This window comes from Heterocephalus glaber, unplaced genomic scaffold (genome assembly GCF_053883595.1).
Source record: "Heterocephalus glaber isolate CG9 unplaced genomic scaffold, H.glaber_assembly_v1.0 deba00000347, whole genome shotgun sequence".
NCBI lineage: Eukaryota > Metazoa > Chordata > Mammalia > Rodentia > Bathyergidae > Heterocephalus > Heterocephalus glaber.
The window spans coordinates 54,235,887-54,248,544 of NW_028258143.1; the positions used below are offsets into that span (position 1 = coordinate 54,235,887).

Here is a 12,658-nt window from a genome sequence, read left to right on the forward strand (position 1 = left end):
AGTAGGTATCTGCCAAGCAGAGTGACACAGGTCTGTATTCCTAGCTACTTGGGAGGCTGAGCCAGGAGGACTGCAAATTTAATCCTCGCCAGGGAAACTGAATGAGATCTTACCTCAAAACAAAACAAAAAAAAATTTTAAATGCTAGGGACCTAGCTCAGCCTTAAATCTCCCAACTCCTCCCTGCTTTGAAGGGAAAAAAGAGAGAGAGAGATAGAGAAAAGGGCAGGTACTAAATAGATGTTGAAAGAACAAGCAGGGAAAGCTCACGGCACAGTCATAAGCCTCACTGCATTCTTTACACTCATAGATGAGAGCCTGCCTGAATGATTCCTGCCTCTTGTCTTTATATTGTCAGAATAGATTTATAAGAAAGAAAATGTGTACATGTTTTTGTTTCACACCTAGGTTATTAAAATGTGACAGCTGGCCAGAGATACAAGGAAAAAAGGCATTTTGAATAGTTTCCTTGTTTGACAGCCAAAATCTATGTAAAACTATGAACTGAAAACATGTTAAGAGAGAAAATCTGTGATAACATAGGTATCTTAGCAACAGGGCTGACAAAAGGAAACTGAACTGAAAACATTTGTAGCACTAAGAGAATATGTGCCACCAGAAATAGGAAGGATGATTGTGATTCATGAAATGCAGGTTACAATTCTAAAGACTACTGAACACTATGGCTTAATTTGCAGGACCACACAATTATTTTGGAGGAAGAGGGCGAAGTGCCATGAGAAGCCCAAACATGGATTAAAAACTCTACAATGGAGGGCCGGGGATTTAGCTCAGTGGTTTCACCGCCTGTTGTGCAAGCTCAAGGGCCTGAGTTCAATCCCCGGTACCAGAAAAACAAAAAAAACAAAAAAAAACCTCTACAATGGTGAGATCTAATGCACTGTTAGAAGAAAAAAGAATTTGGATGGCATCTACTATCAGTAAGCCTAGTTTAAAGTTTGATCATTTTTCCTTCTATGAAATCAAACCCATAGCTTGCTATAAAATTTCAAGATAAAATTCTGTTATTTTAAATATATGCTTAATAGTCAACTTATTTGAAAAATAATTTGCCTAAAATATCCCCTATAGAAAGGTTTTTTTTTTAAGAGTTTTTATTTATTTTTATTTTTATTTTATTTTTTTGGTACCGGGGATCGAACTCGGGTCCTTGCACTTGCAGAGCAGGCGGCGGAACCACTGAGCTAAATCCCCAGCCCGTATAGAAAGGTTTTTTAAAAATGGATGCTTTGGTACATTTTTCACTATCGGAATGTCAAACCATTGTCATAAATTGAATGATTATTTCTTTGTTGTTTTCATTTTTAAAAGAACCAGGTCTTTAAAAAAAAAAAGAACTAGGTCTTTGAGATAATTTAATGCATTATATAATATCAATGATACTGTTTTAAATGAATAGTATATTAAGTTAATTATTGTGGATCTCAGTTTGACACTTTTTAAACTATCTGCTCTGTTACAGATTACATTAAGTTTAGACTTTTATACCCTCTCATTCAAAAAATTATCTAAAAGAGAAAGTTTAGTCTCATATCAAAAGATGCAAAAGGTAACTGGCTTTAGGCCAGGGATTTAGCTCAATGGTGCCACCTCCTGCCTCACAAGCGCAAGGTCCTGAGTTCAATACCCAGTACAAAAAAAAAGGTAACTGGCTTTTCTTTTGGATTAGTTACAAGTCAAGTTAGCTGCTTTTCTTTCATAAATACCATACCTTTTTCCTACATCCCCCTACCCTAACCCTGATTGGGAAGTAAACCCAATGCCTCATGCATGCGAGGCCATTCAGCTAAATCCCTCAGCCTTTTATATATATATATATGTATATATATGTATATGTATATATATATGTATATGTGTGTGTGTGTATATATATATATATTTTTTTGTTGTTGTTGTTGTTGTTGGTACTGGGGATTAAACTCGGGACCTTACGCTTGCAAAGCAGGCGCTGGAACCACTGAGCTAAATCCCCGGCCTATATTTTGTATGTTGAGACAGGGCCTCATTAAATTGCCCAATCTTGCCTTGAACTTTTGATCTTCCTGACTTAGCTTTCCAAGTAGCTGAGATTATAGGTGTTTCCAGGCCTGGCTCTGGAATGATATTTCTTACTTGAAAGAATGACTAACAAAAATTTTGGGTTATTCAGGTTTGTTTGGCATTTTCCAAAAACTGAACAAAGCAAGCCTCCCATCTTAAGATAAACAATGAAAGTCAATCATAAAATTCAAAGTTTTAAGTGAAAATTAGAATTTTTGAAAATTTGTATTTGCCACCCTGAGCTGGACAGCTTCCTACTGCTTAAATGACTTTTATGATATTTACAACTGTGATTTTCGTATTCTGCATAAATTATGTTGATGTTTGTAAGAACTATAGGATTCATTGAGTCAATATTTTCCAAATGCCCAACACACATGTGATGCTACAGAATCATGCATGGTTGGCATATGCATTCAAAGTCCAAGGTACATCAATGGAATGATTATTGATATAATTCAGGTTACACATTGCAAGTAATTTGTTTTGGCATCGTGTAAAAGAGGAACATCCATAATTATCTAAAAAGGCTATTAAGGGCTGGGGATTTAGCTCAGTGGTTCTCCCGCCTGCCTCGCAAGCGCAAGGTCCTGAGTTCAATCCCCGGTACCAAAAAAAAAAACATAAAAAGGCTATTAAAATACTCTCTTTTCGAACTGTGTATTTATTTATATGAGGCCAGATTTTCATCATAGGCCAATCAAAACACTACAAACTATGAAGGGGTCTTAAGTCTAAAATGTTTGAGAAACATGGTTGTGATTTTTACTTTGCCAACAGAATCACAGATGTGTATATAGAAAGATATATTTTACACATACATCTTTATTGACATAGATGTCTGGATTCTATGTTGATTCTGCTGAATCAAATTTTTGCAGACATCTGTATTTTATATAAAGTTTAACTGGTGAGAACATTGATCTGATTTAGCACTTTAATCAAAACTATCACCATATATTTCAAAATTTCTCCTAAAATTTACATTATATTAAAGGTACTTTTTCATTGTTTTCACTATTATCATTAGCAGTAATAGCATCTTTATTTTTATGGAAATTGTGAAATGCTAATCCTCCTTATTCATTGTTATAAGTTTCCCTTTTCCTGAGAAGTACCATAGAAAATGATCAACTGTCAAACTGTGTTAAAGACCTGAAAGGGTTTTGTTTGCTTCTGTTTCCTTTCTTTGCTCCTGAATTATAATAAACTTTCTACATAAGTTTTACATACAGTCTCTAGAGTACTGATCTGAAAAGCACTTCAACTACTTTAAAGATCTTGTTTATTTAGAAGGTGACTATCAATGCAGAGGTCTTTTGTTAATCTCAAAGAGGTAAGTAAGCTTCAACTTTGACAATGAAATGTTAATAAGCACTTTGAAGACTGAAATGATGAAAACTTGAAGCTGTCAAGCCAAATTTAAGTCAACTGTTAAAAATGTGAGGGCCAGGGGTTTAGCTCAGTGGCACCACGCCTGCCTGGCAAGCACAAAGTCCTGAGTTTGATCCCTAGTACCAAAAAAAAAAATGAGTATGTGGACTTATTTTAAATATAATAAATGTGATGTTTCATTATAAATCTTCATTACTAATACATTAATATGCAGATGAATTATGTTAATTATTTAATGTAGTTCAATTATAAAAATTTTAAAGAAACTTACCTAGATATGATTCAACTAAATATACTGCTGTTTAACATTCACATGTTGAACTGTTGTCAGCTTTACACATTTATCTGTTAATTTACACTATCACATATCATTTCTTATATAATTTTGTTCCTATGAAAGTCTTTGAATGTATACATACCTGTGATAAAGAAGAAAATTAAGCTGCACAATAGGAAAGGATATTTCCTTTTTTATACTAAAAAATTCAGTAGTCACAGGTTGTCTTATTTTTACAATGGAATCTATTCTTTTGACAGATACGAATTTATTTTAAAGACTGAACATAAGAGTTGTACTTCTAGAGTGACATGTCTAAACGGGTCAAGGACACATCCGAACTATGCTTCAGCTTCCTTTAGGCTGTTCTGGTTCTAACTTCTCCCTTTTGAGTAATCCATTACTCACCATACTTAAGATGGTGGCCCACTTAACCTAAATACTAACACAATCCAGTATTTAATCTCTATGACAAAACCAACGAACATTTGATGGAAGGGCCTGCCTTCTGTGATTCTGATCTCAAAAATAAAGAATATGCTTTTAAAACACACATCTAGAATCCCTTGGAAATTCAGCATAACCTCTGATCCCTAAAGATAGCCATGTTATAAAATCTATCCCTAAAAGACTGTCATAAATATTAAAGAATATAATTTTGGGAAGTATTAATATGGAAGGGCTTAATAAATGTTATTTCTGTGTTAACTCTTAGGTTTACAGTCCTTAGAAATGTGTATCAAAGAATAAATTTCGTGAGGCCCAAAGAAATTATGTGGCTGCCTCAAGTCAGCAGCAGAGCCAGTCTGTACTTCAATCTGTGTGTTTTTAGCCTCTTCTACCTCTTAGAATATTAAATTCTCAGAAGTAAAGATTCTTAAAATTTGAAAAATCTCCTGCATATTAACAAAGAATACTTACAGGTGGAGAATTCATGACAACTAGAATTGTGGTCATCTGGGAAGCTGGGTTCTTCCTTTTATGACCAAGATGTTTAAAGCAACATCATTAAAGTCACAGACTATGATTCAGATCTCCTGTTCCAAGGGATGCCCAATAAAAAAGAAAACAGAACAAAACAACTGTGTACTTGTGTATGTATTGCTGGATATGTAGGAGAAATATGTGATAATCAAATTTTCTGAAGTGTTTGTATTCCAGAAATGAAGGTGAATCTTTGTAGAAAACAAATCTCAAAAAGTGTAGAATTGAAAGAGGGGAGAGAGAGAGAGAGAGAGAGAGAGAGAAAGAGAGAGAGAGAGACTGAGACTTTTGAATCAGATGTTGTGGATTATACCAAAGTTATGAGCAAACACTAGCATACAGAACTATAGAAATTCTTTCATGAATCTTAACACTGGATCAGATGGTGAATATCCATTACTATTTAAGTATCTTGTTCTAGAGAGAAAAAAATTTAGCTGAAAAGTTAAGAATATTTTTGTATGAAACCAAAAATGATCAGATTTGTTCTCACATACCACCTATATATGTTGGTGCAACATGGTGATTTAGTAGAGATAAAACATTTCCACAACTTCCACAATTTATTCTGGCATACTGCTACTCTCTGTCCACTCAGGGTTTTCAGCTCTCTCAGCATTAAGCAACACAGTATTTCCAGAATGTGGCCAATAAGGACGACTTTTGAACTCTGGAGACCTGCTTGTCTAGATTGCAGTTCCAGATCATGGGAAGGCATACTCTGCCCAAGATGCACTGAAATTAGTTACTCAAACTAATATACAAAAATTTCATTTATTTTTAAGCAAAGTCAAGGTTCCACCTATATTTTCCATATTGGCTTATATTTCCAATAGCTTTCCCTGGGGGAGACGAGAAAAAAGTTACAATTATTTCTGAAGGAATTTTACATAACCCACAGCAGACCCGTGAGAGTCTGTTACACAAAAGGATACATCATTCCTCACACAGGACTGGGAAAGGACAACCCCAATCTATAGGACTCCAGTAGGTTATCTACATGATTTCAAGAACTGTATGGAGAGAAATGGAGATGTGGCAGTGGTAATCCATGGGGAAATCTGGAATCACATCACAGCCATGTTTCCCATTTGAGTGAGACTGGAAAGAAGCAGAAATAGTAGTTCTTCTCACAGTGATAGCTGGGACTATGAGTTATAGTCTAGACTCCAAGAGTTGAGGACATTCTACTTTCCTGTCAGTTGTGATCATGAGCAACAGCTGTGGTGGGACCTACCCTAGGCCAGAGGAAGGGAAATGACCAGTGAACCATTAGGAAAGCCATCTACTTGCTGGCTGCTGGAGTGCTCCTGGTTCAAGACCAAGATCCTAGCAGAGCCAAGAGGTTTATCCTTCCTGTACCTAGAAATCTTCCCTGTGTGCTCAAATTTACCAAAGCCTTTATTACACATTAAAAGCTGAATAGTCCCTAACAATAAGATTGAAATCAGCAGGTTACAGTTCCTTGTAATCATTGCTACACACCAAGTTTTTTTGTTGCTCATATTTTCCTTAGAAATATGAGCTGAGAAAATTTACAGCTTAAATCAGGAATAGGTAGGTAATTAAAAATAATCAGATGATTTATTTATAATAAATAAAAGATGAAAAAAATGCTATGAATATGAGAAACTAAATCATTAAATAGGAAGTTATCTGTTGTATTAGAAAAAAATTTTTGTGATGACAGAAATACAATTAGTGGCTCTTCTGGGGCCAGGGTTAGGGCAGAATTTTCTAAAATCAGGCATGAGGGAACTTTCTGGGGGGTAAAGAAATGTTTTATATTTTGATCGTATTGTTGGATACAGATATATATATATATATAGTCTCAAAACGCATCAAACTATACATGTACTGTAACTGTATACATTTTACTGGATGTAAATTATACCTCAATATACCTGACTTTTAAGAAGTTCTTTGAAACATGGAGATATGGGCTCATCTGCATACTTTATTACAAGGAAAAACAGAACTTTCTGTATTTCTTTACTATGAACTTGGGTAGTAGCCCAAGGCCATTCTAAAGTTAATAAGCAAACTATACCCAGAACAGAGATCCCCTTCCTACTGAGTGGGTGCAAGGAGGGAGGTATAAATCTCTAAAGGAAGTGCTAAATAATCTGCAGCTTGTATAAAACCCTCTGCTTTTGGAGGGGAATTTTACAGTAGATGACCTTTTATCAAACACTGCTGATAAATAAGTACAAGCTACAATAACTCAAATTATCAAGAAAAATGTTTAAGTTGAATGAGATGTAAAATTTAATAATTTGTTGGGTCATCAGCAAACCTATAATATTTAGAATTTTCACTGAATGATTTTTAGAAGATAAGGAAATATAGAGGACAGGGTTGATTCATTCAAGACACTGACAAACCATAATAAAAATAATGTAGCAATAGAGTTGTCCTTTGGTATCCTGGGGGAACTGTTTCCAGGATTCCCATGAATACCAAAATCCATGGACGCTGAAGTCCTTCATATGGAAGGGCATCATATTTGCATATAACTTACACACATCTTTCAGTATATTTTCTATTGTCTCTAGATTGTAATACTGAATGTAGTGTAAATAGCTTACAACATACTTTTTAGGGAATAAAGAGAAGGAAAGAGTCTGTACATGTTTAGTACCAGTACATTTAAAAAATATATTTTTACATGGTTGGATTAATACGAGAATGAGGACACATGGACATGGAGGGCTGTCTTCAAAAGACACATAAAAATAAAGAGAACATCAGTAGCCATTAGAGATGCCTGCAATTTCTTGTTGACAGCATAGAATTATTATAATGTTTATGTCTGAGCATTTTTTACCAATTCTAGTGACTTAAAGGAAGCCCCAAAAGAGTTCACTAATTTATGAGGCCACATAAAAACAAGTTCTCATAACTTGAGTCAAGGTTCAGGGACACAGCTATGACATTCCAATCCCTAAGATGTCCAAATATTAGGGAAAAGAGAAATGATTCCAAATTAAAATGGAAAATATGATAAAGCAAAAGCATGACATAAAATTACATATCCAAATCATTAAAATTAATAGAAGGGGGACCAGGGATTTAGCTTAGTGGTGCTGCACCGGTCCTGAGTTTGATCCTTGGTACCATAAAAAAAAAATTAATGGAAGGATTTACTACAACTGAGCAATTCTTTTAGAATTGTCCATCTTTTGTGAGGAACAACACAAAACCAGATAGCTTTATTCTGCTTTATACCCCAATATATATTAGCCTCCTGAAGCCGCTAGAGTTGATACCTATTTCAAAAAGTTAAATAGTTGAAGATTTTGCCATTATTATTTCCCCACCAAAAATGATAAAGACTCTGAAAGAGCAATTGTGAAAGGATTTCTAATAGTTTCCTTTCCAATCCTCAAGTCAGTAATTTAAGAGTTATTTTCTTTGTTCAATTCACCCACACTCAAAATTCTTCCCCAAACTGCAGCTGGCTTAGAAAATTGCAATTTGGTCTTCTGTTGGCCTGGTTCTTTGGAGCTGATGTGTTTATTGTCCATCTTCCTCTTTCCATCTGGTTTTCCCTAGTCGCTTTCAATTACTAATGTAGAGGATAAAATGGAAGGACAGATGAGATGAACACAAATAATTTCCTGGGCCCCACTGGAATCTTGCTTACTCATTAGACCATGTGATTTTCTAGTGAGATTTTACATTACTGACACCCACGGAGTTGGTAAGTGCCAACTTGGCTACTTTGGATATATTCTTAAAGAGGTGCATTAGACACCACACCCAAAAACTATTTCATATCACCAAGACAGTTTTGGGGGGCCTCAGCTACTTTATCTCTAGAATGAAGAATGGCCCTTCCTACCTTCCAGGGACATTCTAAAGATTCTGGGTTCATAAAGAGAAAAATATATAGTATCAAGTCAAATTGTATTTTTCTTTCTCAGTTTCAGGATAGATTTCTATTAAGGCCTTTAATTTGGCTGAATTCATTAAATACACTTATTTATTTGTTCATTTAGTCAGTCAGCAACTGTTTATATAGCTGAAGATATTAAATCAGAAATGAAACAATACTGAGAGATTAAAGCCTTGAAATGGGGGTGGAATGCCAAAATCACAAATTAATTTATGATCCAATTCTGAAAAATCAGTTTCTCATCTACAAATGTGTTTTCTGTGATCTGCTGGGCTATTGTAGCAGCAAATTGAAATGAATCCAACCTAATATTTATTAAACTCTTGTCATCCTTTACAGATGATACAGGCAGCTTGCCTCCTGCTCTCAAGATGCTTATTATGTGTTAATTAAATAGGAATAATGAAATATTAAAAGGTAAGTTAAGACAGGGCTAATGTCGTGCATATTTTTATGCCTTCTAGAGTACTACAAAGAGGAGCTATAAAACAGATGCTGAATTAAATGCAATTAATTTTGATAGATAAAAAAATTTTGATAGATGTTAGTTCAGGGAACTAAATGAGAAATGGGGATGTTATTCCTGCTTTAATTTGTTTAAATTTGAGGATAAATTCTGAATACCAAGAAGAAATTATTTATATAGGTATCTTATGAAGGATTGTTTAGAAAAATCAAGATATAAAGGGCAAAACAAGAAAGTGCTGACCCAGCTAGACTTCAGAAAATAGGTAGACTGAGGGGAAATAGGCTCAAAATGGAGTGGAGGTTCAATTAAGTTCACTGGCATAGAAGCAAAAGGCTTGGGTGCCTTATACAGTATTTGGAGAAAGAAGAGTTAAAATAATGCTTCATACTAAAACATAAATGTCACAGGAAAATATTACCTTTTAGTCTTAATAGTCATTAGAATATTCCCTGATCAAAGACAGAGGTATCATCATCATTATTAAAAGAGAAACTACTTCCTTCATGAAGCAATTAGGAGCCTTGTGATGTTTTCATGCATGAAAAAAATGGATCTTTTAGAGAAACATGTTTCTAGCTGTTTCTAGCTCAAGCTGGGGGCATAGAGAGTACTCAGACCCATGAATGGGCACCTGGTTGATGGTTGCTTTGATCCCACAGAGCAACAAATGCTTCGTGTAGTGGTACACATTCAAAGAAGTCTACATTATAAAATGGCATTAAAATTCACAATCACCAATGCAATGGCATATACAATACATACAATACAATACATATCAGAGATTGAGGTAAATAGAATTAATGGTAGGCCTTGTGGAAGACCCTACAACTAATATACACTGACCTTACAGGGTGGCAAGAGGCTGGGGTAGCTGGGGATTTCATACAGAGGATGTTTACAGAGGATAAGATATTAGAAATTCTGTGTGAAAGCTGTAGTCATTCTCATAAATTACTAATTGGCTTTTAATGCAAATCAAATGACCCTGTCACATGTGCTGGTTACCCTTGGGACTGATCCTAAACTTGAACAAGCCACAGTAGAACCCTGGTCATGTAAATTTGATGGGGGGTGGGGTGGGAGGTGTATAAAAAAGCAAGACTAAGAAAGAACAAGATGAGGCTTGGGCAGAAACAAAGAATAGCAATGAAGGTGCAAAAGAGTATGAAGGCTCAAAATCAAGAAATCAACACAGTTTTCTAGAGATTGCTCTATGTCACTGACTCCTCTGTCACTTTTATTCATGATGGAATTTATATATGGCTTTCTGCTTATTTCTTCATTGAGATTATGTCAATAGAGATGAAGTATCATTATATATATAAACATTGAGAAGAGTTACTTTGTGAGAGACTATGCCAATTAGCAGACCAGACGGCCCATGTCCCTTTTGAAGTTACAGGGGATGAAGACTCCTACCGCTTTATAAAGGTATCAATGGTCATGGCAGTTTAGGGTAGGGCTCCAGTTATATTTCAACTTTAAATTTTACAGTATATATGTAGTTTATTGACCCAAAGAAAGTTTTTAAAAATTGAAATTTATATGTAGAAGAAATTTTTTACAAATAAATTAATAATGACAATATGTAAAGCATTACATTCATTCCAAACTACAGGAGAAGAAAAAAGCACATATATGTACATTTAGACACATATAGGTTATTATTTAGCTTGTTGAAGTTCTATAAAACCAAAATACTCATTTTGCACACCTTGCCATCACAGGCACTGTGAGATGGTTTGGTGCTGATGACTAATGCCAAAGTAAAGATATGTGGCCTAGATTCCAAGTCCTCATTCCTAGTATGGATTCTGAAATGCAAAGTATCTTATTTTACAGTTTATATTATTAACAGTTATTTGAGATGTCTACAACATGGTTTTGTGGATTTATAATTGTATCACTAGTAAGTGAAATTATCATAGAAACTACTGAATATAGCCATTGGTCTATTATCTGTTGAGGTAAACATATTATAGTATTCAGTACTTGGAAGAAGAAACTTCAAATCCAGTTTCAAGGTAAATAAAAATAATTACCAAAGTTGGGTTCTTGGCCAATCTTCATAAATTAAGGACAACATGCTATAATTTCATGATTAAATATATCACAATGTTTAAAATTTTTGTTTTTTACATATCCAATTGATATTTCAAGCCAAGGAAACAAATAGTAAACGAGAAAAACTGCATAGCTATCACTTAGAAAGACAATTTTTTCCTCTCATAATAGGCTATCAGCTCTCCTAGAGACAAAAAATTTACTTGGATTTACTTCCTGTGGCAAAAAAAGCCCTACAAGGCCATAAAACCATCCAGCTGACTATTCACGAAATCTCAGACATACAACTTAATACCTTAAGGATTGCCAACAAACAACACATACTCCTGGAATTCTTACCCTTCAATTTTGAAACAAAGTATCTTAAATTCAAGAAATTTTTTTATTGAAAATTTCCCAAAGCACATTTCACGAAACATTATCTGACAAAAATGTTCTTAACAGTGATGGGGTGATTCAAATAAGTTTGGGAGCACTCTTGGGAAGTCATAATGACATGAAGTCACTAGTGAAGACATACAGAAAAGAAAAAAGCTTTTTAAAAAATTTAATTTTTGTCCAACTTATTTCAGCATCTTTGTAGTATTTATGAAAATCCTGTGGAATTAATGCTTTGTAGAAAGCCCCTTATCTTATTCAAAGCAACTAAGCAACTTGAGTCCAGACATACTAGGCAACAGCTCCAAGGTCATACAATAAATTAGTGGGTAAGCTGAAGACAAATCTCACCCTTCAAGACCCTAATGGGGTGCTCGGTGCAGTCCTCTATTGTCTCTTTGCTATAACACAGACCTTGAAGAATCACAGACTATAAAAACTGTATCTTGGAGTCCAAATCTCTCCCATTAAAAATGAGGAAATACAGTCTCAGAGAAGTAAAAGCAGTTGGCTGAATGGAACACATAAAATCCATTCCAGTAGTAGAATTAGAACCTGGCTATTAATTCCAGCACTAGTATCCTTTCAACAGCAGCACACTGAGGCCTGCAAAGACAGTGCTTTCTGCCTCAGTTAAAGGAGTCATGCATGGACAGGAGGGGCTTCAGCTATTAAGTACTTATTAGACTATTTATACCATATTTGTGTCAATAGATATTTCAAGTCTGTTAAACATGATTTTCTTTACTTACAAATGTCATCCACTGTGACAGGGAATCAATGTTTCAAGCTGTTGAACAGGTCATCATCCCTGTCCTGTTGGATGACACCTGTAAATAAAATAAATCTATTTTTGAGTGAATAGATTTTTTAAAAGCCAACTAGATTTAAGATGCATGCAGTTTAAAGCAGAGTAATATTTTGAATGGTCCTTAATTATGTACTGCTGGAGAAAGATACTTCCCAGTGCCAGCTATTTCACTCTAAAAAGTTACCAGTGACCATGGGCACAAGAGAATCTATGGAATGTACACTGCCTGAGCAAAAAAAGGAATCCTGTCTCATAGGGCCAAAAGTGTCCTCTAAACATTATCTACTTTGATGTACTGCTTCTGTATCATTTCCACTTTGT

General features: G+C 34.8%; 1 protein-coding gene across 6 annotated transcripts in view; it reads right to left on the minus strand.

Moving 5' to 3' along the window:
• Chn1 (chimerin 1) overlaps positions 1-12,658 on the minus strand; it is a 187,976-nt gene that overhangs the window by 50,167 nt on the left and 125,151 nt on the right. Inside the window, exon 1 of one of the 6 annotated variants that reach the window (XM_087200620.1) lies at positions 12,279-12,302. The exons of the other annotated variants lie outside the window; for them this stretch is intronic. Coding sequence (XP_087056746.1) covers positions 12,279-12,287 — 9 coding nt within the window. The 5' untranslated portion in view covers positions 12,288-12,302. Of the gene's footprint in view, positions 1-12,278; positions 12,303-12,658 lie in introns of those variants that run through there. 6 annotated transcript variants of the gene reach the window in all.